This window comes from Cricetulus griseus, chromosome 8 (genome assembly GCF_003668045.3).
Source record: "Cricetulus griseus strain 17A/GY chromosome 8, alternate assembly CriGri-PICRH-1.0, whole genome shotgun sequence".
Lineage (NCBI taxonomy): Eukaryota > Metazoa > Chordata > Mammalia > Rodentia > Cricetidae > Cricetulus > Cricetulus griseus.
Window position 1 is genome coordinate 73,208,200 of NC_048601.1, and position 27,006 is coordinate 73,235,205.

General features: G+C 40.3%; 1 protein-coding gene across 2 annotated transcripts in view; it reads left to right on the forward strand.

Annotated features, from left to right (window-relative positions):
• The first annotated feature begins 283 nt into the window (after positions 1 to 283).
• Gcfc2 (GC-rich sequence DNA-binding factor 2) overlaps positions 284 to 27,006 on the forward strand; it is a 35,372-nt gene continuing 8,649 nt past the window's right edge. The window contains exons 1-13 of one of the 2 annotated variants that reach the window (XM_027429444.2): positions 284 to 569; positions 2,473 to 2,613; positions 7,074 to 7,298; positions 8,984 to 9,081; positions 10,275 to 10,390; positions 14,198 to 14,384; positions 16,041 to 16,164; positions 18,112 to 18,193; positions 18,645 to 18,757; positions 20,990 to 21,189; positions 23,082 to 23,232; positions 25,071 to 25,189; positions 26,827 to 26,903. In XM_027429444.2, the coding sequence (XP_027285245.1) occupies positions 329 to 569; positions 2,473 to 2,613; positions 7,074 to 7,298; positions 8,984 to 9,081; positions 10,275 to 10,390; positions 14,198 to 14,384; positions 16,041 to 16,164; positions 18,112 to 18,193; positions 18,645 to 18,757; positions 20,990 to 21,189; positions 23,082 to 23,232; positions 25,071 to 25,189; positions 26,827 to 26,903 (1,874 nt within the window). In that variant the 5' untranslated portion in view covers positions 284 to 328. The remainder of the gene's footprint in view (positions 570 to 2,472; positions 2,614 to 7,073; positions 7,299 to 8,983; positions 9,082 to 10,274; positions 10,391 to 14,197; positions 14,385 to 16,040; positions 16,165 to 18,111; positions 18,194 to 18,644; positions 18,758 to 20,989; positions 21,190 to 23,081; positions 23,233 to 25,070; positions 25,190 to 26,826; positions 26,904 to 27,006) is intronic. The other variant, XM_027429445.2, reaches the window with a different exon arrangement.

Below are 27,006 nucleotides of genomic sequence, written 5' to 3' on the forward strand. Positions count from 1 at the left end.
TCGTGGGCCCTGAGACAATCATTTAATTTTGCTCATCATTTATGTTTAATTTTATTGTTTACCCCTCCACTTCTGTCTGTTCTAGGAGGGATGTGCAGGTCCTCTCCCGGGCTACAGCCACAGAAGCTGCGAAAGTGTCTGGGACAGTATTTCTCTTGTCCTACTCAGAAGAAGGCTTGGGCTTACTCATCCAACTCCGGCCGTAAGGGTGGAGCGGCTGCGCCGCACCGGTCGGAAATCTCACAACTGCGCATGCGCAACCCGAGGCGGGCGATTGCGCAGGCGCTGGAGCCGGAACCCGGCGACGCGCGCCAATCCTGCTTGTAGTATGGCTCTCCGGCCGCAGAGGACTTTCAGGCGGCGCCAGGTCGAGTCCAGCGATAGCGACGGCGACGGCGCGGAGGAGCGGCCTGCTGAGGTGCCGGCGGACGCAGGCCGGCCGTCTGCAGGCGGCAGAGCAGAGGGAGCGGAGCCGCCGCGCAGGGCCCGTGGTAACCGGGGCCGAGGTCGGGTGTGGGCGAGCTCCCGGCGCAGCCCCGGAACTGCTTCCCGCAGGGACCGCGGTGCAGGTGACCAAGGGGCGGCAGGGGGTCTCTGTGCTGCCCGGGCTGTTGGAAGGCTGCTGTAGATTTTGTTGGCACGTCGCAATTTGCATCCGCAGGTGACCCACACCTGAATCCTCAAAGAGGAGCCGAACTACTGATACTGTTGAAAGTAGCTGAAAGTTAGATGTGCCTTTTGGAAATTTCTCAACAGTTTTCTAAGAACACCTGACAGTTCACTTAAAGAATAAGGGACAGGGTTTGGAACCATGTCATTGAAAAGTTTCTACACCCCGATTAGCCTCTCAACCATGCAGCAATCCAGATCAGACCAAATCAAGCCGAATTACAAAAAAAAAAAAAAAAAAAAAAAAAAAAAAAAAAAAAAAAAGTTTAATGGATACAACTCTCCCGGGTGGCCTTCCAATACCCCAGAGAGGAGATGGGAAAGGGAGACTGGAAAAACCACGAGTCTGTTCTCTGGGACACAGTTTAAATACCCTGTGGGAGTGGTCTTGAGGGACCATCATTTGGCGGGCTTTCTGAGATGCAGCAGGGTTTGGAGGGAGATGGGGGAGGGGTCTTGGGTGGAACCTCCACCATAACATTCCAGACTCTTTGGGTCTATGGATGCCAGGGGCTGGGGTGAAGCTTCCATCTTAACAGTCATTTTAAAAATCAGTTATCTGCAGTAACAACAAAAGGTGGATACAAATAATGTAAAACGATATATTGTGACTGACATTGGTGACACTATTGACTGTTCCATTTATGTCATCAAATGCAAAGTCACTTGAGCTAGAGAGGCCGCTCAGCACGGTTTCCAGCACCCCACATGAAGGCTCACAATGGTCTGTAACTCTAGGAGATGGGAAGCCCTCTTTGACCTTGCCAGGCACCAGACACACATAGCATGCATGCATAAATACATACATACATACATACATACAGGCAGAATACTCATACTTCATCAGTCCTGAAGTCCTGTTTTTAGCCCCATTAAATATTAGAGGTTTCTCATATATGCTTACTTGTAAATGAAAGATGGATATACTTAATGGTGTACAAGATGATTTGAAATACTTTGAGGGTTGTTTACACAGATCTAATTTTATTTTCATGGTGGGGACACATAAAATCCTCCAGACATTTTCAAGTAGAGCATACAACAAAACATTGATATTTACTAACATCTCTGTTGTACAATAGATACCCTAAACTTACTCTTGTAAAGTTTTGTAACCTTTGCCAACATATCTCCACATCAGCTCATATTAACCACCATTCCCTTCAAATTGTTCAGAAACTACATCCTAATGAGTACTTGCCATGTCTGTCTTTGGGTGCCTAGCTTACCTCACTTAAAATAATGTCTTCAAGGTTCAGGATCTTCATGACTTTTTTAGTTTGCATGATCTTTTGTATCTGTAATACAAAGTATGTCAGTCATCTGCTCCTTGAGTACTGAAGCCTGGAGTCAACCATTTCTCTCCATCTAGAAAAGTGATTCTCAAACTTTTGCCTTTGGACTTTCTTTGTAACTCTTAAAAATACAGGTTCCAAAGAGCTTTTGTTTCTGTGAGTTATTTCAGTTTTGTTACCTCTGTCCTAAAGAAGATGTGAACTCAGTTCAAGACTTAATAAAATTAATTATTTTTATTGGTTCAATCAACAAGTGTTAATGAAACGGGCTTTTTTCCTCTCCTGATGTATGGGAGTTTTTAGCTGCCTGACCCAGGTGCTGGGAACCAAACAGGGTTCTGCAGGGACAGTATGTGTTCTTGACCTCTGCTCCACCTCTCAGCCGCCCTTCAAAATGTTTATTTGCCCCAGTTCTTTTTGAGCTCCATATAGTGTTGAATTAAGAGGAAATCTTATGAATTGTATATGTTTATTTTGACTATTGACTCAAATGTTTTGACTTACAAAGTTATCTTCTTAGAATCTGGGACAGTTGACCTCTCAACAGATGAAGAGGAAGAAGCACATCCCTCGTCGGAAAGTAAGGATGATCAGAGTCCAGCCTCCCATAGCTCTAGTTCTCTGGAAGAAAAAGAAGTTTCACCCATAGGTTGGTAATCTGTATAATTTTATGTAACTAACTTCCTTCCTTTTTTGAGACAGGGTCTCACTTTGTACCCTGGGCTGATAAGCAATTCATTCTGGAGCTGAAGCTGGCCTCAAACTCACGATCTGCCTCTTGTAAATATGATGTACCACTAAGACCATCTAGTATCAGTACCTTATACCCTAGTGATTCTTATTGTTGATAAAACAGTAAAAAGTATGGCACAAATAGGTCCTTATTTATTACATGATATGCCTGAGATTGTCCAGACAGGGCTTTTCCCCAGGGAGTCTGTTTGCAGTCTTACCAGCCTTACTAGAGGCTGGTAAGAGTTTGTGAGAATGTTGCTAATACCAGAAGTAACATGTCTAAAACCTGAAGGAGGATAATATAGTATATGTGACTAACTCATAATGACAATATAGTATGTGTAGGGAACTCATAATAACCTTTTTTTGTTTGTTTGTTTTTCAAGACAGGGTTTTTCTGTGAAACAGCCCTGGCTGTCCTGGAGCTCACTTTGTAGACCAGGCTGACATCAAACTCACAGAGATACACCTGCCTCTGCCTCCTGAGTGCTGGGATTAAAGGCCTGTGCTGCCACCGCCTGGCAAACTTTTTTTAAAAGAAAAGATTGGTCATTTTAAAAATACTTTCAGATACTAGTTCTTTAACTCTGTTTTGGCATTGCATTGGCAAAGTTGAGAAGTTATCATGGACCTTACCTTACGGCCCGTGAAGTCAGAAATGTTCATCTAGCTCTTTAAATGTAACACGGGTGTTCATAACTTGCTTTCTGCTGTATAGACGCTTTTCAGTCTAGTGGCACTTAAGACACCATTGAGAAAGTAGTGTAATTCCCACACCAATGTGGGCCTGTTCACAACCACTCTTAACTCCAGCTCCAGGGGTATCTGATGGGTCTGGCCTCCTCAGGCACCAGCCCTCCTGTGTACAAATACACAGACATAATTAAGAATGCTGGGCGTTGGTGGCGCACGCCTTTAATCCCAGCACTCTGGAGGCAGAGGCAGGCCGATCTCTGTGAGTTTGAGGCCAACCTGGTCTCCAGAGCGAGTTCCAGGATAGGCTCCAAAGCTACACAGAGAAACCCTGTCTCGAAAAAAAAAACAAAAAAAAAAAAAAAAAAGAATAATAAGTCTTTTAAAACATTGATCCTGGTAAGCAAATGCAGTCTGGGATAAATTCTAGTTGCAGTCCAGTAGACTTCTTTGTTAAGATGGAAAAATTCTGTATTATCACCATTCTAGTACAGTAGCCACTGGCCACAATTGGCTATTGAGCTCTTAAGATGTGGATATTGTAACTAGGAAACTGAATGTTTAATCTAATTAAATTGATATAGTAAAATATGGCTAGCGGCTTCTGCACTCAGCTGTGCTTCTGTGGATGGACAGTGTGAGAGAATGGTTCTGCAGCGTTAGCTTCTCTGCTCTCCTGAGGAGAGGCCAGTATGGGACAATGTGTGGGGTAGCTTCTAATTAATGGGAGAGAGTTGAGTTGTGTTGTTCCCCAGAGGAAGGGGGTGGTAAATTTACCTTCAGAGTGCAGGACAGTTCCACAGTAAAGAATTGTCTCTCCTCCAAATACCCCTTTGAAAATAAGGATGTGCTGTCTAGAGAAGAAAAGATGGAGAGACTTGGGTACGATGGTGCATGCCTGTCATCCCAGCACAATGCCTTGTGTGTACAAAGAATGTGTTTGTTGTGTGTTCAGATGACAGGCTGAGAGAATTAGCCAATGATATGTCATCTGCCCTGAACTGCTCCCTGTGGCAGACATTCTTCTTAACAACACCTGCTGTGTGGGAACCATGGAGGTATGGAGAAACAGGATGGGAAGCATAGTTTCCCTTCCCTGAACTTGTACCTTGGGAGAGGACTGCTTTCTGTGACAACAGTACCTCATCAGTGAGTCCCATGCTTGTGACTTAGTGTCTGAACCCAAGTCATGCAGGTGAATCACTTCCAAGTCACATTTGTCTCTAGTACACTTGAGTATTGGAGCCAAATGTGTTATGGTAACCCCTCAGAGGCTGAACGAACAGACCATGCTCACCTCCAGGACCGTAGGTAGGTTAACTAAGCTCCCCAGTCCCCAGATGTTTCTAGTGTGTCCCCATGACTGAGCCAGATGTTGGCTCCTGTGATCTGAAACCTAAGTCTGCTTTAGACACTAATAACTGCACTTCTCAGTTTCTAGGACACACTGGCTTATCTTCATGTGCACACCACAATAAAGTCATTACCCACGTTAGGAAAGGTTCAGAGCTCTGGCAGGTCCCTGCTTAACCTTCATAGATGTTTTTCTTTTTCGGTATTCATTTAGTTAAAGAATTCAGCAAATTATTTGATTTACACTTCATTCTGTTCTGTTTTGCCATCCCTCAAGTTTTCCTGACCTCTACATGTGTGCTGTGGTGCTTGCTTTGCCTTTGTTCCCAATAAAATAAATAATATAATTAAACTTTTTGAAAGGAGAAATGAAGTAAATAAATATTACCTAGCAAATGATTTGATAGCATGACTGAATTTTAAAAGACATAATTCTTATTTGTGCATATGTGTACATATGTGCAAATACATGTGCCAGGTGCCATCAGAGTCCAAAAGAGGGTGTCAGATCCTCTGAAACTGGAGCCACAGATGGTTGTGAGCTGCCCAAGTAAGTGGTGGGAACCGAACTGGTTCTTGGGAAAAGCAATAAGCACCTTTAACTGCTGAGCCATCTCTTCTATGCCTCTGCTCCTCTTCTCCTCCTTACATTTATTTATTCTCTCTCTCAATATATAGATGAGTATGTATAGATCAGAAGATGGCTTACATGAATCATTTCTCTCCTTCCCCCGTGAAGGTCCCAGGGATCACACTCGAGTCATCAGGCTTGGCAGGCTTGAGCCATCTTTCCCAGGGATCACACTCAGAGTCATCAGGCTTGGCAGGCTTGAGCCATCTTTCCCAGGGATCACACTCAGAGTCATCAGGCTTGGCAGGCTTGAGCCATCTTTCTGGCCCCATGATTGTCTTGTTTTCGGTGATTACTTACTGCTTCCTAGCAATTGCCGTGTATTGTTTTGTGATCGACTCTACACATTTTGTTTTCCTTAGACTGCTTGCTACCACTGAGTCTGTTGTATAACGTATAAGTCTTCTGAAATCTTTCACTTTTTCTCTTGTGTTCTAAACATCAGAGCTTTTGCAGTTACATCTTCTATTTGCCTGATACAAGTCTTGTATTTGTTTCTCAAAGAGTTGAGGTCAGGATTGAGGGGCAGCTGAGTTGGTAGAGTGAATGCGTAGCATGTATGAAGCTCTGTATTTGGATCCTTGGCATCACAAAAACTGGTCATGGTGGTCCATGCCTGTATTCCCGGCATTTGGAAATGTGAAGAAAGTGGGAGGATTGAAAGTTCAGAGTCATTCTTGCTTTGTGGCTGCCTGGACTACATGGGACTTAACTGTCTCTATAGTTTCCTGATACTTGAAGTGGTAGGAATTTTTCCTGCCATCTTATTTATGGTGGCATTTTCCTAAGAAAACAGTTTTTATAAAGTATAAAGGTAAATTTCATGTACAAAGAAACCTCTGTTCCTAAATTATAAGAATTCATGTCAGTGAATATATGCTATAATACAGAAATAAAACAAAAAATAAAGTTGTATTAAAGTTGTCATTTAGGGGCAGAAGAGATGGCTCAGCAGTTAAAAGCAGTGACTGCTCTTCCAGAGGACATGGGTTCATTTCCCACCCAGATAAGTAACTCACAGCTGTCTGTAACTCCAGTTCCAGGGCATCTGATGACCCCTTGTGGCCTCCATGGGCACCAGGTACACACATGTGAACAGACACACATCCATATATATAAAATAAAAAAATCCCTAAAGCAAAAGGAAAATGTTTAAAAACAAAAGTTGTCATCTAATTAGATTCATTTTCTTTGCATTTAACTTCTCATTTTTTTTCATGTGTGTCTCACTACGAAAACCTTGATATGGCTTGGTGTGGCTATGTGCTGTTTCTGTTGCTCACTTCTCCGTGTGTGGGTGCCCACAAGTGGAGGTGGTGTCCTAGTATCTTCTCTAAGTCAGGCCACTGTGCCACTGGTGCTAGCTTCTGTCTGTCTCACTGTGCTCATTGCCCTCACATTCCTGTCCTGTCACAGAACCTCCAGAAGTGAGAGATAGCAGCTCCCAAGGGGCACAAGGGAATGGTGCCAGTGTATTTCCTGGTAGTGCTAGATTAGGTTCATTTCTCTGTTGTGCATTTTATATCTATTATATTAATTTTTTTTCCTTTACTGACTGGACTTGGAGCTATTTATTGCAGTCATGTGAATCAATCTAAGCGGTGGGAAATATAGGAACATGGTGTCTTTTTCTTGCCTTGAATGCAAGGAGCATTCATTCTGTAACTTGTTTTCATTGTCCTCTTCATCTGTTTCAGTTAAGATCCCTGATGCAGCTTTTATCCAGGAAGCACGCAGAAAACGTGAGTTGGCCAGGACCCCTGGTGACTACATTTCACTGGATGTAAACCATCCCTCTACCACGTGTGACAATAAGAGAAGCAATGAAGAGGACCCAGAGAGTGACCCTGATGACTATGAAAAGAGAATACTGTTTGCCCCAAAGCCTCAAACACTCAGACAAAGAATGGCTGAAGAAACATGTATGTGTTTAATTTATCTACCGGCATATAAAGATCAAGACATTTTCTTTACAATAGTGAAATTTCTGTTTGCTCATGATCATATTTCCTGTCATTTCTTAAAAAATAATTGCTATTGGAGATGGCGGTGCAGCTCAGTTGGCAGAGTCTCGCCTAGTGTGCATGAAGCTTTGGGTTCAAGCCCCAGTAACACAGTCTAGATGGCTCCTTCCTGGAATCCTAGCACCTAGTGAGAACCTCTACCCCCACCCACCCAAAGCAGCACACGCTGAATTCCCAGCACATATCTTAATGTTTTAGAGTGTTGATGTTGATTTTTATTATGAATTTTGGTCCACAGTATCATGGCTTTTAAATGATATGGTTCTGCCATATTGTATGACATTATCTCAGGGTGTGTGCTGTGATGTTTACTAATGCCGGATCCCTTCCTTGATTTTTGAGAAGTAAAAGAATTGTACAGTCTCCTGTTTTTGAAATGTTGGAACTCATTGCCACCTTTTAGAGAGGTTTTGTTGTTGTCAGCATGAAAGATTACAGGAATTTAGGTATTGTCTACTGAGATCTCCCCACTGTGATGAAGCGTCCCTCTTGCCAGTAATGCTCAGGCTGCAGGGGACTGTTACATTTCTCATTCGTAACATGTGTGTCTTACCATGGTTTCCCACAGAATAAAGCTGGTTCCTTGTACCCTCAATTTTTGTTTGTGTTTGAGACAGTGTCTCCTGTATCCAGGCCAGTCTCAGACTTCAGACTTAACACGTAGCCAAAGGTGAACTTGAATTCCTGGTCCCCTTATCCCTTCCAAGTACTGGGTTTATATAGATGGGTGCCACCACCGCGTGAGACTAACTATATGTCCTGGGGATTGAACTCGGGGCTTCATGCAAGCTGGGCAAGCACTCTGCCAACTATGCTACATCCTAGGCTCCCAGAAACGATTTTTTAAATGTTCAATTCTCAGGTATGAATTAAGTAAAAAATACATTTATTTATTTTAATTTTATTGATTTTTGCATATTTTATGTGTGTGAGCTCACACATGTGTGTAAATGTGAGTGCTTGTGTGGGCTTATGCTGGTCAGGGTGTACATGTGGAGGTCGAGAGGATAAATTGCAATAGTTGTTTCTCTTCCATCATGTGTTAGTCCCAGGGTGGAACTCAGGTTACTAAGCCTGATGTCAGACACCTTTAACCACTGAGCCATCTTGCTAGCCCCATTTACTTACTTTGTGTTGTGTGTTAGAGTATGGTCACAACTAATGTCACAGAATAAGTATAGAGGTCAGAGGACAACTTGTGGGAGTTGATCTCTCCTACCTGTGGGTTCTTCAGGGTTGTCAGTGGCCCAGATTAGACATTTTTAATGAGAAACCAAACCTTTGATTCTCCCCAGCACATGGGAAAGTAGGTAGCTGATGGTGTGCATGCATTGCTGGCCCTAGACCCAGAGGCTGCATTTGAGTTCTCAGTGCAGGACAGCGCTTCAACCAGTTATTTAGCCCTGAGTATTGGTCTCATTTTTAAGATGATGTAATACTAGTTCCCCAGTTGTGGATTATTGCGAAGAAGAAACAGCATGTGAATTGCTACTAAGCCTGCAGAAAGTAACCCCCCAAATCTGAGTACTGTTGTTAGAGTGGGAAAATACTGAGTGTTAATGTGTTGACTTCTGGTTGTATAGCATTCAGAAATGAAGAAGAGAGCGAAGACAGTCAGGAAGATGAAAATCAAGACATTTGGGAACAACAACAAATGAGGAAAGCAGTCAAGATCAGAGAGGTAACTATTTCTGTGCCATATGTTAGCATTCTTGAGGGTGCTATAACAAATTACCACACACCCAGTGATTTTATTTTTACTTTTAAAACTTGTTGTGGAGGGACACTTTGTGCCACAATACACGTTGATGGTCAGAGGATAACTTTGTAGAGTTGGTTCTGTCTTTCCAATGACATGAATTCTGGAGGTCAAACTCAGGTCTCCATGCACAGCTTTTCTGCTGAGCCATCTTGCTGGTCTAAAATCTGCTTGTTCTCTCACAATGTGGATACTGTGAGTTGTCAGGACTATGCTTCCTTTCCGGAGGCTTTAGGTGAGAACTACTTTTCCTGATTCTGGGTGCTCTGTGTGTTCCTGGAGCCATGACTACAGAACTGCAGTCCCTGCCTCTGCCTTTACATGCCGTCTCTGCATCTTTGCTTGCTGGAAATAGAAACAGTGACTTAAGTTAGCGGTTCCTGTCTTCAGGTCCTCGTGTGAAATAGTGGACTTTGAGAACCTGCTATACACAGCTAGTGTGGTAGTGATGAGCTAGGGTTGCCAGAGAGACTAAGGATAAGATACTCTTTTAGGAATGCATTCTCTGTAGGTTCCAAATTCCAAACAACCGTGGCTTTACTTACTCATGTTTCTTTAAGAACTGCATGAATTCCAAGAATGCATCAGAAAATCAGCAAAACTAGCTCTGAAACTTCATGAACTAACTTTTGTGGAAATCCAAATTTTAAAATTTGTTTTGTACATATGAATTTAATAGACTTGGGGCTAGAACTGTAGCTCAGTGGTAGTGTACTTGCCTAGCATATATCAGGCCCTCAGTTTAATTTTAATCCTCAGTACTGCCAAGGCAGGGGTGAGTTGGGATGGAGGCTGGGGATGGTTGGTTTCATTTGTTTGATTTTGCTTTGGGAGTTTGTTTCTTTAGACAGGATCTCACTATGTTGCCCTGGCTGCCCTGGGACTTGCTATGTAAACAAGGGTATCTGGATGCTGGGATATAAGGCATTTACCACAGTGCCTGGCTGGAGAAAAAGGCATTAATATATTCTAAAATTGATGAAGTTTTTTTTTTTTTTTTTTTTAATGTTTTATTGTGACCATGGTATTGCAAAGGCTTGGAAATGTTATTTAGTTTCCTTTGTGTGATAAATGAGGTGCTTTTTAAAAAGTAATTTTTCACATTTTTTTTTAAGGGACAAAACATAGACCTTTCCCCAAAGAGTGACTCTCAAACATTGAAGAAGTTTGATACTTCCATTTCATTTCCACCAGTAAATTTGGAAATTATAAAGAAACAATTAAATAATAGGTGAGTAATGTTTATTTTATAATTTACATTTGTCCTCAGTGATTAGTAGTAAAAAAAGCACTATGTTCTTTTAGTTATTAAGCATTAATATTAAACAGGTTTATAAGAAAAAAATTATTTTACCATATAAACAGTAGATTTTCTTTGTCTTGTCAGTCTTAATGACAGATAATCCTGACATGGTTAAAAACAGTAATAACAATTTTTTAACTTAACATGACTATACGCATTTTTCTATACTGCTGGATTTTGTCGTTTTGTTTTGTGTTGTCTTTAGAGACATGATCTTGGTTGGTAGCCCAGCCGGCCTTGAACTTCTATCCTTTGGGTTCCTATGTCACATATGCCTCCATGTGCTTCCATGGTGTGTTATCATGCTCACCTTCTGCAGTACACATTTCATGTTTGTTCCTACAGTTAATTTATTTATTTCTCTGTTCTAAGTCTCATCCATATGTTGCCATAGTAGTGAATATGTCTCTTTGCTTTTTTGCATTTTGTTTGTTGAGGCAGGGTCTTGTTCTTCAGCCCAGGCCAGCCTCAGATATAACTGTATAGCTGTGGCTGGCTTCAAATCATGATCCTTCTGCCTTGGCCTCCCTAGTGCTGGGATTACAGGGGTGTAAGACTGTATCTGGCTTGGTCTGTGTGTGCATGTTTTTTTCTTAAAATCATTAACAGAGAAAATTTACTGTGGCCAAGAGCTTATTTTTATAACTCGTGGTACAGTGCCTTCCTAAAGCATAATTCTCTTTTACACTGTGGGCATTGGTAATTACATTGAGCAGATAGTGCTAACCTTATGACTGTGCTTTGCTCAAATTATAACATGTCCTGTCAGAGGCTTTTGTTCTAAATATTTTATTATAGAATATACTCAGAATCTAGTGTCTGCCCGTCCCTGTGAATGAGAAAGTAGATGTGATGGCCAGGGTTTGATTAGCCTGAGTGACAGTTTGGTACAAGGGGTGCATTCAATTCTGCTGCCTTTTAAAGAGTATCTTCATTTTTTTTTTTTTTTCAGAGTGTATGTGCACACACATGCATGGCACATGGGTGGAGGCAGAGCAGAGCTCTGAGGGGTCAGTTCTCTCTTCCATCTTTACATGGGGTCTGGAGATTGAACTCAAGGCATCAGGCTTGTGCATTACCCATGAGCCACTAGCTCAAGATAGGTTTTTTTTCTTACCTGAGAATAGTTTCAAATTTTCTTTACCTAGTATCTGTAAGTCAGCTTTAAAGTGACTGAGTTCCTTAACCACATTGAAGAATCTGTGCTGTAGCTGTTTGCTTAAAGATATCTTTATAGAAAATTTGTAATAGTATGAAGTAAATAGTTGAAATCTTAAGGCGTACAGCATTTAGTGTCTGAATTCTGGGGTGTTGGTAGACTCCAGCCCACCATGTGTTGGTAAATGAAGTTTTATTGGAACACAGCTCTGCTTGAATGTTTAGTACTGCCCGTGGGTACTTTGGTGATACAGCACAGAGCTGAGTAATGGCATGAGCAATTATGTGGCTCTAAAAGCAGAGATATTTACTGTCTGACCCGCTACAGAATAAAACCTGCCAGCTTCTAAGTGAATGTTCTGTAGTGGTGATGTGGAGTGAAATTACTTCAACAGATTCGAGGCTATTTCTGAAGTACACTCATCATTTACTGGTGTTTTAATTGGCTTTCCTAGTTATAATAAAACAGAATTAAAGCTACTACATCTAGAATTGCATATAAACTAGAACCTCTGTGGTGTTTCTTGAGGGATTGTATCAGAGAGAGTGATAGAATGAGAGACAGTGGGTCACTTATGTAGATTAATGTTTCAGATTCTCTGAGTAAATGCTACTTTTAACTTTTTTTCCCTTCATTTATTTAGCTTATAAATAAAGTCATGCACAATTATGATACAGAATACAGTATGTTCACAATGGCATGGCTAAATTAAACCAATTAACATGTTATATCACACATATTCATCATTTTTGTTTTGAGAACACTTAAAGTATACTATCTCACAACTTTTTAAATATAGCATATTGTTATCAACCATATTTATCGTGCTTTCAGTAGACCTCAAGACTTCAGAGAGTCCAAGCCTCTTGCCCAACTGCATTTTATATCCTTAAACCAGTCGTTTCCCCATTGTTAAAAGACCCACATTGAAGCCTAATAGCCACAATTCTGCTCTCTGTTCCCATAAGTTCATCATTTCTAGGTTACACATAAAGCTACTTTTAACTTTATTGTATTCTGTTTTCAACCAGGTTCTTTATTTTTTTAAAAAAGTTTTATTTTTTTTAATAAACCAGTACAAAATGATACACACCAAAAAGAAAGTTGGCTTTCCCAAGAAAACTTGCCACCAGTTTTATATTTTCTTCTAGAAATTGCCTACTGTGTGTATCTTATAGAAGTACATGGCATTTTTATATTGCCCCAGTTTTTTTTTTATAAAAAAAGAAGCCAATGTATACCCTGTTGTGTGGCTTTTTAATATAATATATGCTTAGAAAATCTATCACTAAAAAAAGAGAAAAAAATCTATCACTAATAATGTTCTACTTCAAATAATTCATTAATGATATTTGCTATATGTTATTATTTTTTAGCTCTCATTTGCATGTGTGTGAATCAGGTTCCAGGAACCTGCCAAGTAGGTTAAGCTAGCTAGACAGAGCTGGAGGGTTGCTGGGATTATGACTGTGCCACCATGCCAACCTTGTCATGTGGATTCTGGAGCTCTCACTGGTATCTCATGCTTGCAGGGCAGGCACTTTCCAGACTAAGCTGTCTCTCCAGCTCAGCTTCCACTTTTATTTACACAAAATAAGGGAAGTGCTTTTAGATAGGCAGTGTCTTTTCACTGCCTTTAGGAGCAAGGCTAAAGCAGTTCTTCTAAGAACCAGGTTATCAGGATTAGTTTAATTATTTTTTTTAGTCTGATTAAAGTCCATATACTTTGAATTTATTTCATTTTTTATTGATTTGCTAATTCTAAGGCATCTACAGAATTCAGATATTCCAGTTGCTATGAAAGAAATATATTTCATATGTTTCTGTTGACTTTTGTCTGTGATAGGTAACTTAGAAGATAAGCAATCATTGAATTGATGTGTGCCATACTCTCAAGGGCTGGACCAAGTAGACTGTCCTCACTTTAGCAGAGCAGCATAGGATCAGATGGAATGGACACTGTGGGGCAGCAAATTCTAATTGCAAAACAGTCCATCAGAAATCACAAACCAGATAAAGTATATACCAATCCATAACATGTTTAAATGGTGTTAATGCCAGCTCGTTCAGTCTTCCAAGCAAGACTACAGATTGATGTAAAAGTGAACACGTGAACTCCCTTGTTTCATTAAAACCTTTGGTTATTCTTGGCACTCACTCTTCTAGTTTGCAAGTTTTGATGAATCTTAGCCTAAAACTGAGTCAGTGTACCTTAAAACTAGCCTGTAAATGGAGGTAGTGGAGCATGCCTGTGATGTGGGGGCAGGAGGATCAGGAGTTGAAGGTCATCCTTTTGGTACATAGCGAATTTAAGGCCAGCTTAGGTTAAAGAGACCCAGGTTCAAGAAATAAATAAATCACAAATAAATCCTTTGGTCAGCTTCTGTTTCTAAAGCCCTGTGGGTGTCCTTTTTTCTTTCCCTTTGAGAATGGTAATTGTGATCTCCCTGGGTTCACACACAAGGTAAATACACATTTATATGGTGATCACTCTCCCTGGTTGTGTTTGAAAACATCTTCATTAGAATTCTGCTTAAAAGGAAAGGTATGAAAAATGAAACTTCTATTTTATTTAGATTAACATTACTACAGGATACTCATCGCTCGCACCAGAGAGAATATGAAAAATATATAGAAGACATCAAGAGTTCAAAGACTGCAATCCAGAACCTGGAGAATGCATCTGATCAAACTCTAAACTACAAATTCTACAAAGGCATGAAAATTTATGTGGAAAATATAATCGATTGTCTAAATGAAAAGGTATATATAACTATGCATGAAGCAACCCCCCCCCCCATTGGTCATTTAGCAAAGGCAGATGGCTTTGGGGAGATGAAGGAGATGGCTGAGTAGATAGCTCCGTGTTACACAAGCGTGAGGACCTGAGCTCTGAGTCTAAGAACACAAGTAAAGAGGCATGGCAGAGTGGGATTTCAGCAGTTCTTACTGTATAACCCAGGGTGGCCTTGACTTACAATCCTCCTGCCTCAGCCTCCTGTGTTCTGAAATTACAGTTAATATGCCTCCATACTGATTTTTAGCATTTGCACATTCTCTTTAACGTTAGACCTGGACTGTTAGTTGGTTTGGAGGTTTTGAGTTTTTTGTTTTCATTTGGTTTTTGGTTTTTTAGTTGCTATTGTAAATTACATAAAATTTTACATATATACATCTCATATATTACATCTCGACTGCAGTTTTCCCTTCCTCTACCCTCTCTCTCCCCCAGATTCACCCCTCCATTTCCCTTCAGGAAAGGGCAGGTCTTGGAAGGATATCACCAAACGTGGCATATCATGCTGCAATATGGCTAGGCATAGCCCCTCATATTAAGGCTGGATCACACATACATTTTTTGTGTTAAAATTTCATCTAAGACATATCACTGTAAAATAAAAGTAATTGCTAAGTATAAGTAATTTTCAGGTTCATACATTGTCAAAGCAGTCTCCAGAATGAATGGTGATTTATTACTTTGCTAGATTCGTAACAAATAGATTCTGTAAAATGTCTATTTTGATCGGGAACAAAGACCTTCATTTTATTAGCTACATTAGTTTTGCTTGTGAACAAAGTCCCAGTCTGAAGCTTCGGCCGACTTGGAGCTTACTGTGTAGCTGATCTTAGCCTCACCTTTGTGGTGAGCACTCTGCCTCAGCCTCCGAGTTGTGGGATTCCATGTGTGTGAGCCACCATGCCCTGTGTGGATCTTTTTCTTGTGAGTTCTCAGAGTCCTTTGCTCTGTTCACATCCTGGTTCTAGGGGAGGTTTTTTGTTCCTCTTTGCTTTTAGAATTTAAACAGATCTTTAAGGTTTCAAACATTTTCTATTTAATTTATATGAGTGTTTTTGCCTGCATGTATGTCTGTGCAGCACATGTGTTCGGTGTCTGGAGTACAGAAAAGAGCATCAGATTTCCAGGAACTGGAGTTTCAGATGGTTCTGAGCTGCCGTACGGGTGCTAGGAACTGAACTGGTGTCCTTGGAAGCACAGCCAGGGTTCTTAACCACCAAGCCATCTCTCCAGCCCGATTCAAAATTTTTAATGTTTATCCAATTTGATCTAAAATTTACTGGGGTTTTTTAATACTTGTATTTTTTAAAGTTTTTAAACTACAGGTTTTTAACCCTTTGACTTTACACATTGTGTTTTGTGCATACTCAATCCTGACTTTGTGATACTCTATTTCTTTTTTACAAGGTATGTTATTTAAACCACAGAACTTCAAAAGAAAAAAGATAGTTAAAAAAATAAATAAAACTCTGCTTTCCATGTCTGTTCTACCCATGAAGTAGTGTGTGTATGTCCTATATGTTAATTGGAATTGAATGTGTACATGTGATCACAAATAATACCTTTTACTCTCTTTTATAATTCATCATTGATAACTGCAGAATGTGATTTCTGTGTTTCAGATTGTCATAATTGAGGAACTAGAGTCATCCACGTACACGTTGCTTTTTAAACAATCAGAAGCACTTTTGAAACGCAGGCAAGACGAGTTAAAATGTGAATCATCCTATTTGCAACAGTTATCACGTTAGTGGTTTTTATGTTCCATTGTTCACTAAGCTAGATTGCCATCTGGAGAATAAAAGTATTTTTAGTTCTGAATTTTTTTAAAAAAAGAAAAAAGCTGTCTGTTGTAGAATATTAATTTAAGGTATGTAATTTTGTTTCTACTCTGGAACATTTGTTTAATGATGCAGAGATGTGTTTGATTAAATAAAACTCACCTAAGATCAGGAGGCTGGGTCAGCAACTAGCTGACAGGAAGTTATAAGGAGGAGCCAGGTAGAAGAGGATTTATAAGGAGAAGTGAGAATGAATACAGGGACTTCTTGGGAAACACGAGGAGGTGGGGTAGGTGAGCTACTTGCTATTTAACCTCTCTGAGAAGCAAGATTCTACCTCAACCTTTGAATCTTGAGTTCTTCAGTGGGACGGAGATTTAAGTAAGTTTCCTTAGTAGCTTTGAAAGAGTTGGTGCCTGTAGGAACATAATTCCCTCGGGCTTTGGCCCTTTTGGGGCTGCTGGTAGCAGCAGAGCTGCAGTTGCTAAGTAGGATAGCTGAAGCATAAAAGGTAGAAACAATTAAAAGAAAACAACAGCTGTCCTAGTTAGGATTATATTGCTTTGATGAAACACCACGACCAAAAGCAAGTTGGGGAGGAAAGGGTTTATTTTCCTCAGTTCCATATAACACTTCATCACCAAAAGCAGGTAGGGTAAGAACTCAAGCAGGTTAAGAACCTGGAGGCAGAAGCTGATGCAGAAGCCATGGAGGAGAACTGCTTACTGGCTTGTTCCCCATGGCTCGTTCAGCCTGCTTTCTTACAGAACCCAGGACCATCAACCCAGCAGTAGCCCTCCCACATCAATCACTAATTAAGAGAATACCCTAAAGGATTGTGTTTAGCCATATTTTATGGAGACATTTTCTCAGTTGGGTCTCCTCCTTTCTGATGACTCTTGTGTCAAGTTAACGTAAAACTAGCCAGTACAAAAGCCTATTCTATATTTTCACATTGATCCTTTACCCAAACCTGTTCAAGGAAGAGTTTCAATATACCTTGTATAAGGTCAAAAATCAAATAGCAGAATTTCCAGTCACTTAAGCATTTGAGACAGAATTTGTTTTTAAGTATTTTTTTCTAGGCATGTGTATGTGAGTATATGTAAGGGCATCACGTGTGTGCAGGAGTGTCCGGAGTTCAAAAGCGTGTCAGAGCCCCTGGGACTGGCATTACAGGCAGTTAAGACCTGCTAAGGGGGTGCTTGGAACTGAACCCTTGTCGTCTGGAAAAGCAATCAGTGCTCTTGACTGTTGGATCGCCTCCACAGCCGCCTGACACAGTGTTTATATGCATTAGATGAGCAGAGTGGTAGGAAACAGCTCTGCAGCAGTCCATCTCTGTAGTTGGAGGCCTGCGCAGATGGGTGGGTCTCAGCAGGGTAGGTAAGGAATGGCCATTCCACATCCTCACACCACACCGCAGCCACAGTAGCATCTTGGCTTGAGATGCTTTAGGGAATGAGATCCCTGTGTGGGTGACACTTTATTGTAAAGTTCCTGTATCTGGTCAGTTGTAAACAGTGGGACATGCTAACAGTGGGAGCAAGCCATACATAGTATAAGTAAGATGTTGGCAATGTAAATATCTCTGGTATATGACTGTGGAGGAAATTTGGTGTAAATTACTAGAAACAAAAAAATAAAAGAATGAGAGAAAAGAAACCTGCTGAGTGCTAAAAGGCACACAGCAGCAAGGTACGTGTATTTAGGCCAACAGGCTTGACAGTGTCAACACTGATAGGTAATGGACATTTAAATTCATTGCAATGTGAATTTTGAGTACATTGTGTGTTCCTATACACACACACACACACACACACACACACACACACACACATGATATTACCTATAGCTTCAGTGATTCACTATTTTGATACTGTAGTACAAAGCTAATTTTGTCATTTAACAGGCAAAGCTGAGACATCAGTAAATGGAAGCTTGGCTCCAGATGAAAAGGATCAACGGATTTTAGAGGAGATTGAAGCTCGAAGGTATCTGTACAAAGTGAAGACTTAACACACTGAGCAATTCCTTTTCACTGTTTCAGTAGAATTAGCTGTATGAGACAATCACCCCACCCAACATGGCTGACTTTCAAGACTGTTGTAAAACCAGAGCTGAGTCAGCTGGTCTCACTGCTCTAAAGACAAAGGGGGGCTCAGGGCAGGATTGGTGAGGTGGCCTTTGCTAGGAGGATTGCTTTGAACTAGCAGCCACTTCTGACTGGTTGCATGCACTCCTTTTAAGAAGCCTTTCCATTCAGAGAATGATCTGAGTTCAACATAAAAACCAAAGATGCTAAGGAAACAGAAGACCTGAAATAGTTACATAAAATGGTGTCAGTACAATGATGTGTCCATTAAAGAACAATAATACTGTTTTTGTTTTAAGTATTTTTCATAAGAACTATTTGCTTTTGGCTTACTCTATTGCACAATGCAGGATGCAGAGAAGACAAGCAAGGGCGCTCTCTGGCAACTGTGACCATCAGGAGGGGACTTCTAGTGACGATGAGCTAGCTCCTGCTGAGATGACCAACTTCCAAAAACGCCAAGGTCAATTGTCTAACCTATTTTGAAGTGTTGAAATAGTGAGGAAAGCTTTGTTGTGGGTGCCTTTTTTGTTGTTGTTGTTGTTTTGTTGTTTTTCTAGACGGGGGTTTCTCTGTGTAGTTTTGGAGCCTATCCTGGAACTTGCTCTGAAGACCAGGCTAGCCTCATCTTCCGAGTGCTGGAATTAAATGCATGCACCACCGCCCAGCATTGTAGGGGCCTTTAAATCCGTGTTACTAAGACAGAAGGCATTTTCTGCAGAGACTTCTTCTCTGGAGAAGGGTGATGCGAGTGCTCTGGTACTGCAGGCCATCTGCCGCCTCCTGGGTCACACAAGAGAGCAGAGTGGCTGCATTGCTTTCCTTGTGCGCTACCATTTGTAATTTAAAATAGTTAATTTAGTAAAACCACTTTTAAGAAAATCACTTTAATGTAATGAACTCAGAATAAAAGCATCATGAAGCTACATTAAATTAAATCCTCAAAACAGACACATTTGCCAAGTTCCCAACTATGCATCTCAGTGAACCTCACAGTTAGCCTGGAGCCTCCTTGGGGTTGTGCGCTTTCATTATCAGTTGCATTTTGTTTTTTCAGTTTAGTAGCAAAAGTTTATTAAAAGGTGTAGCTGCTCCTGTTGGACAGACTATGGAAGACCCTGTGTGCCTGTCCCAGAGCAGTGCTGTCCCACACAGCCTTTGGAGGGTTCTTGTAGTAGTGTTGAAAGATGTTGGATCTTGAATTAAGAGCGGGGTATTAATACTTGGGCTCTTCATTCTTTCCACTACACTACTTATCTACCATGCCTGTTTATACACACACACACACACACACAGACACACACACACACACACACACACAAACACACAAACAAACTAACAGAACTGAAACTAGAAAAGCATGTAGCCTTAGATCCTTTCATGACTGTATACCCTTTAGCTGCATTTTTATCCCCTAATATTACCCTTTCTTGTTCTCCTTTCTACATACTATACTTAACACTTAATTTGTTTCCATGGAGATGTGTGCAGTATAGGCTACTATCTGAATAGGAGGAAGAATATGAAGTGTTTTTCTTTCTGAGATTAGTTGACCTTTCTCAGTTTTATACATTCCAAGTCCATCCATTTTCCTGAAAATTTTGTGGTTTCATTTTCCTTTAGCATTCAATAGTATTCCATGTTATATGTACCAGGTTCTCAGTTCATGTGTTGATGGTCGTCCTGTTTGGTTCCATTTCCTTTCTTATAGAGTACCAAAAACAAGGATGTGCAGATATCTTTTAGGGTATAGAGTCCTCTGGATATGTGCTCATGAGTGAAATAGCTGGTCATTGATTCCCCCCCCCCATGTCTTTTTATTTGAATTAGAAACAAGATTGTTTTACATGTCAATCCCAGTTCCCTCTCTTTCCCCTCCTCACATACCACCCCCCCCAACCCCCAGGTCATTGATTCTTAAATTTTTTTAAGGAATGTCCAAACTGATTGCCTTGCGGCTTTGTTAATTTTCACTCCCACTGACCATGAATAAGGTTCTTCTTTCCCCATGTCATCTCCAACATTTACTGTTGGGTTTCTTGATGGCCTCTCTGTCTAGAGTGAAGCAGGATCTCAAAGTAGTTTTAATATGTTCTTCCCTGATGACTAGGGATGTTGAGCAGCTTTAAAATTGTTATTAGCCATTTGTGTTTCCTTTGAAAGTGTTCATTTATTAGCTCAGTTGTTGATTGGCAGTTTTATTTCCTTGGTTTTTAATCTCTGTGGTTCTCTGTGAATTCTGGGTTCTAACCCTGTGCCTGAGTACAGGTTAAGTTGGTTAAGCTCTTCTCCCATGTCTGTACGCTGCTGAGAGGTGACCAGAGAAGGTTCATAGTGCAGCTCAAAGATTCTGGATTTTGCTGTTCACCAGACCCAGTGGAAAGGGGCTTTTTGCCTTGCCTGCCTCAGTTCAGTGTCCTTTGCTTGCTTGTTTTATTTAAGTCAGTGGGTTTTATCTATGGTAATAAAATGAAACAATAAATGTATGATATTTTGGCATATAGATAGGGACTCAATAGATGAGAGGCTTTATTAGTGTCAATATTATGTTTTGTTACTAGAGTGACTTTAAATAAAGTGAATGTATAAAAAATAAAGTTTCCAGCCCAGTTGATTAAATAGTAAGTCAGAACTAACTATTGTTAAGGAAGTAGGCTTAAAATGCATAACATAAAGAGACTTACTTTGTTTGCAGGTGACATTTTACAAGATTGTAAGAGAGTTTTTGAAGATGTGCATGATGATTTTTGTAACGTCCAGAATATTTTATTGAAATTTCAGCAGTGGCGAGAAAAGTTTCCTGATTCCTACTACGAAGCCTTCGTTGGTTTCTGCTTACCAAAGCTTTTAAGTCCCCTGATACGAGTTCAGTTGCTTGATTGGAATCCTCTGAAGGTATCAGTGCTTAACATGTGACTGTCCTGGTCATGTCAGCCATTTGTGTGCCCTGGCCGTCAGGCTAACTATAAAATATGGAAACTTCAACCTAGCAAGATGGCTTAGCAGGTAAAGGTACTTGCTGCCAAGACTTATGACCTGAGTTCAGACTCTGGAACTCATGTGATGGAAGGAAAGAACTAAATTCCACAAGTTGTTCTCTGCCTCCAGACACACACACACACACACACACACACACACACACACACACACACACACACACACACACAAGTAAATGAACATCATTAAAAAAGTAAAAACAAAACTATTTACCCTTACAGTTGTAGGTAATATTTAGAACCTTGGAACAATTGTCCAGAAATGTATACTCTAAACTACATTCCTCTTAACATGATTTTTCTTTTTTTGTGATGTTGGGGTGAAACCCAGGGCCTTGTGTGTACTAAACAATCAGTAAACCATGACTATATCCCCAGCCATGTTGCTTGATTCCAAAGCATAGTAAGACCAAACATCAGTAATTCAAACAATTTTTAATACTTTTATAATGTGTAAAAGTTTCCCTAGAATTATGTAGCATTAGGTTTGGTAAATTTTACTTAAAAACCTGTTCTGAGGATTATGAAGTCAGAGATGACAAACTGGGAAGAGTTGGTTAGCGAAACACATTGAGGAGGAGGCATGTAAGTGAGGCCTTAGGCGTGTGCTGGAGTTCACAAGGAGGATGCTTTCCTGAAAGGCAGGGGAAATGCCAGTTCAGGCGTGAGTACGCTGGCCTTCAAACCCGGATTCAGCGCTGAGAGCTAGTTTTTCAAAGTCATGTGAAAAGTCATATAGGGAGGTAATGTGGAGTTTTAAAAACTGTTATATTACATTCATGTGTGTATGTGTGTTGAGGTGCATACATGGTATAGCATACTTGTTGGGTTCAGAGGACACTGTGGGTGTTGGTTCTCTCTGTTATGTGAGTCCCAAGGATCTAACTTAGGTCATCAGTCTTGGTAGCAGGTGCCTTTACCTGCTGAGTCATCTTGGGGACTCGAAAGTAATGTTTTAGGAAGCTACTAGATGTAGCTAACTTGGGAGAAGAAATAAAATATAGAAGACTGTGATATAACTCAAGTTCAGGGTAAGCCTAGCAAAGGAGGTCCTGGACTATAAGCACCGTTACAAAGTAAGAATTAGTAAAATACAGAGTAGCTGTAACCCTCCATATGTGAAGACACCCCAAGGCCTAGATCTTGCATGCTGGAGAATGAAGCTCTATAAGGAAAGCTCTCAGCGAGAGTAAATGATGCAGTGTGTCTCTTCCTTGGTCTTAATCATCTGTCTGCAATCTTCCATAGGACCACACCAATTCTCAGAATAGAGCAAGGTCATTTCTCAGAAACTGTAGGGAGTTGTATGGGCAGCACCTGGGGTTAACCATTCAGGATATTTCATTCATCTGCTAGAGTAGTAACAGCCATTTGCTGTTTGCTAATTGGTTAGTAAGCTAAACCACAAGCAGATTACACATTTATTCTTAAGAGTAATGAAAGGACTGAAGTAAGTTTTGCTTGAGGCAGATGAATGAGTTTTATCAGTAAATCTCATAGCAATTCCAAATGCCTAACTCGTATGTCATACATGTTTTTTCACTGTAAGCTGCTGCCATTGCTGGTCTCTGAATGTCCTGGCATTTGTGTTGTGTGGATGAATTCGTGAAGCAGTTTCTTCCTCTGCTGTGTCATCATGACATCCTGCCTTACCTTGGTAGTCTAGTGATGTTTACACAGTGGTAAAATCAAAGTGATTATTCTCTTTGACCTTTAGAAAATTCCTAGGGATTTTGGGAAGAAGTTAACTTATAAAACACACATTATAACTTTTATAATCTCATTTTACAGTTGGACTCCATGGCTCTAAACCAGATGCCCTGGTTCACATCCATCACAGAGTTTATGGATGGCAGCTCAGAAGACCCAAGGGAGGAGGATGGTTCCGATAAAAAAATGTTGTCTGCTGTCATCAACAAGACAGTTGTTCCTCGCCTTGCAGGTAATCTTGATTCTGTTATAATCACAAATATCCTCTGAGAAGTTTGGAGACACGGAGAATGCAGTGAATGTAGTTAACCTGGTTGGAAAACGCTTATTTGTACAAGCGTTGGCTGTCCACACTAGTAGTGCTGGCACACTAAGTCATTTGTGATATTTGTCAATAATGGCACACTGTCATATGTGTTACATGAATTTCTTTCCCTTTTCTTACATTTCTTCTCCATTTCTCCTTCTTTGAGAGCCCAACAATTCACATGCACTTGCTACTAGCAGCTATTAACTTCTGTCCTTAAAGGCTTCTTTTACTAAAACAGCATTTGACCAGAATCTTTTTACCGTACTCTGGAGAATGAGTTTAATTTGATTGAGCTTTGAAGATTATTATTCCCTTTAAACAATGATTTTTCTTTTAAAAAAAAATCCAAACTCTTCTGCTTGAGCCAGCCATCCCATGACTAGGGAGCTTAATATATAAAGAGTTGAGTGTGGTCCAGGCCCTTTAGCGGTTGATTCTGTGTGTTCCAGAGACAGTACTCCCAGTGAGTGCTGAAGGATCCTCTTTGGGGCAGGAGAGCATCAAGAATGGTTCCATGGCTTTGACTCAGTTTCCTTTTCCTGAATTAGGAATCTGGAGGAGGCAGGTTGGAGTAGAAGTAATGAGGAGCTCTGGTGGGCTGTGCTGCTTGGGGTGCCCATCACTAAGTGGAGTGTCAGCTGGGTTGCTGAGTATATCAGGCAGGAGGTAGCTGTATTTTGATGGCATTTAATGCCACAAAGTGACGTGAAATAAGGAATGAGAAGGAAATGAACTGAGTTCTAAGGTCCTTTGCAAAGTCCTAAGGTCCTTTAAAAGTCACACAAGTGACAAGTACCCAGTAAAGTCCAGAGAAGGATACCAGGGGGACAGTGTCCCAAAATCCAAGCAAAGAAAGTATTTCTAGGGAGAAGATGGGGCCCAGTTGTGGTTGTTGACAGTAGCCACAGAAGAATTAAAATCAGTCTTTGGAGTTGGCTATGCAAATGTCCTGTTTAACTTGAGAGATGCACTTACCTCTCTGTGGAGAGTTCCGAGGCCTGATTGAGAGGATTCCAGAAAGAGAAATACCAGAGAGACATCTAAACAGTACTTTGAGGAATTTTGTTGTAAAAGGAAAGAGAATGGTCGACAGTACTAGAGAAAGTGTTAGGGATTGTTGGAGCTGAGGAGATAGTGCAGTGTTTAAAACTATTGCACTCAATAGTAAGGACCAGAGTCCAGGTCCCCCCAGAACCTACATAAAAACCTGGTAAGCGCACACATGCAAGCATGCATGCACGCACACAGTCAAGTACTCACAAACATGAACATGTATCCATACTCATGAGGGTAGGGAGAGGAAGAAAGTGGAGAGATCCTTCAACTGAAGTGAGAACCAGGAGGAGAGTTAGCCAGGCAAGTGAGTAGGCTGGGGAAAGCAATTCCTGTCTGATATGCAGGCCCACTTGAATTTTGGGAGATGAGTGCGGTACACCTTTCTTTAAAGCTACATTTTAGCTGCAGATTGCAGACATAGTGAGAATGTGAATTTAACTAGGCTTGTAGGTTAACTTGACAGGCGTAGCAAAACCCAAGGAGGATGAAGAAATTGAGAGTATATGCAAAGAGGATTTGGTAATGGTAATGATTTGAAATTTGGTGGTAATGATTAGAAATTATATGTAAATAGGAAATGTCATGATTGACCATGAATTTCAACCTCAGTAAAGAGTGAAACAGGGTGTGCTAAAGACCTTGGCTATTTGTACATGAGAAGCAAACAGTGTAGTGACTTGTGTAACCACAGAAATGTGTTTCAGATTTTGTAGAGTTTATTTGGGATCCAATGTCAACCTCACAGACAAGAAGTTTAACTGTGCACTGCAGACTGCTTTTTGAACAGTTGGCTTCTGAAAATGAAGTTAGTAAAAGCAAACAGGTAATGATTTCTGCAGATTTGGGTTTTAGGTCAATGGTAGAGTGCTTGCCTAGCATTTGTGGGACCCTGAGTTCAATACCTAATACCACAAAAAGTAAATAAAATAATTTATATGAGCTCAGATTCTGTTGTTTGGATCTTACCTAGAAAGTGATCCTTCTTTTAAAGCCAGAATTCAAAGTATTTAAAAGGTGGGGTAAAGTAACATTTGAGTTTTGTTTTTGATGTTGTAAGTATTAATATAGGGCTTTTAAAGTATATGTTACTTATAATTAAGTAGAAAAAGAAATAAAATTCCATTTTGCTCAGTATGCTTTTATAGAAAAATACATTTGCCTAAATTGTACATTTATGAACAAATAATCTTGGTAGAGGGTATGTAACAGTTTAATTTGTGTTACATACGGCATCTTTTTATTGGTAGTGTAAGCTGATTTCAATTTTCAAAAATGGAATCTTTCTAAGAATGAGAACAATGTGTCACTATAGAAGTATTGCTGATACCTGGAATATTTTAAAGCCCCATCATCTCTTCATCTTGAGATAGTGGTAATTAGGGCTGGATATTTTCACTCAGCCTTTATTCTCAGTTATCCTAATGGATCTGAGTGTTTACGTATATCGTTGTCAAAGGCTTTAGCTACTATTTCATCCAATAAATGGGTATAATATAATGTCCTTAAATTGAATTACTGAATTCAATGTTTGCATCATTTATAATTATTGATACACAAACCAAATGAATTATCCAATGTGAATTTACTGTGTCAAAGGACATAGACAAGCCAACAAAGCCCCACACCTACACTCTATGAAAGACTTGAAGGAATCAGAAGGAAAGGGCCCCATGACGTCCCCAATCCGTGATTGGCTTTTGACTTCCCAGTCTTGTGCAGACAGCCACTACTGCTCAGATCTCATGTTGCCGTGGCTGTGCCAAGTCCTGAAGATAGCATTCCCTGTCTCTTCTCCCTGTCTTCTGCTCTTATATTCTTCCCATTGTCTCTTCTACAGCATTCCTTTTGCCTTAAATTAGGGAGTGGTAATTTAAGTGTCCTATTTGGGACTGAGCACACGGCTCTCTGCATTGATCCCCATTTACCGCAAAGACAAACTTCTCTGGTTAAGAATGAGTAGCATTTGTCTATGGATATAAACATAAATATTTAGGCTGCAGATTGATGCCACATCAATTAACTAAACTTTAGTGGGGAGGTCGACCCTAGGGTCTATGATCTCTCTCTAGACATCGGGTTTCCAGTATCAGATGCTACCATCTTAGTTTATCATTCTGAACAAAGTTGAATATAAGGTCATGAGTTATATTCCAGCAATTCCATTTCAGTGTATATACCTATTTAAACTATTCTTGTATATACTAGAGAGTTCTGCTAGGTATTTTATAGCATCATTAAGCATAATGGAGCCCATTAAGTGTCTAATGAGTAGTATTCATGAAACAAAATGCAGTATAGCAGTGAAAGTGATTCAGTGACAACCACATGCATCTCCTAAGTTTCTTACAGTATTGTAACAGTTGGCTCTGACTACAGACCAATTTACACTATTAAAATTACTTGACTTGGTTACTGTATTTCCAATTATGGCATGATGATGCTTTCCAAATTTTTAAATAGGATTTGCTTAAATCTGTTGTTGGAAGAATTAAGAAATCAATAGAAGATGATGTTTTTATTCCTCTATATCCAAAGAGGTAAGAGCTCCTATTTTTATACTGTTGGAAATAGCTTTTCCTTTGAGGGAAATGGGGTTGTATAAGACACAGCCTGATATAACGCAGGCTATTCTTGAACTTT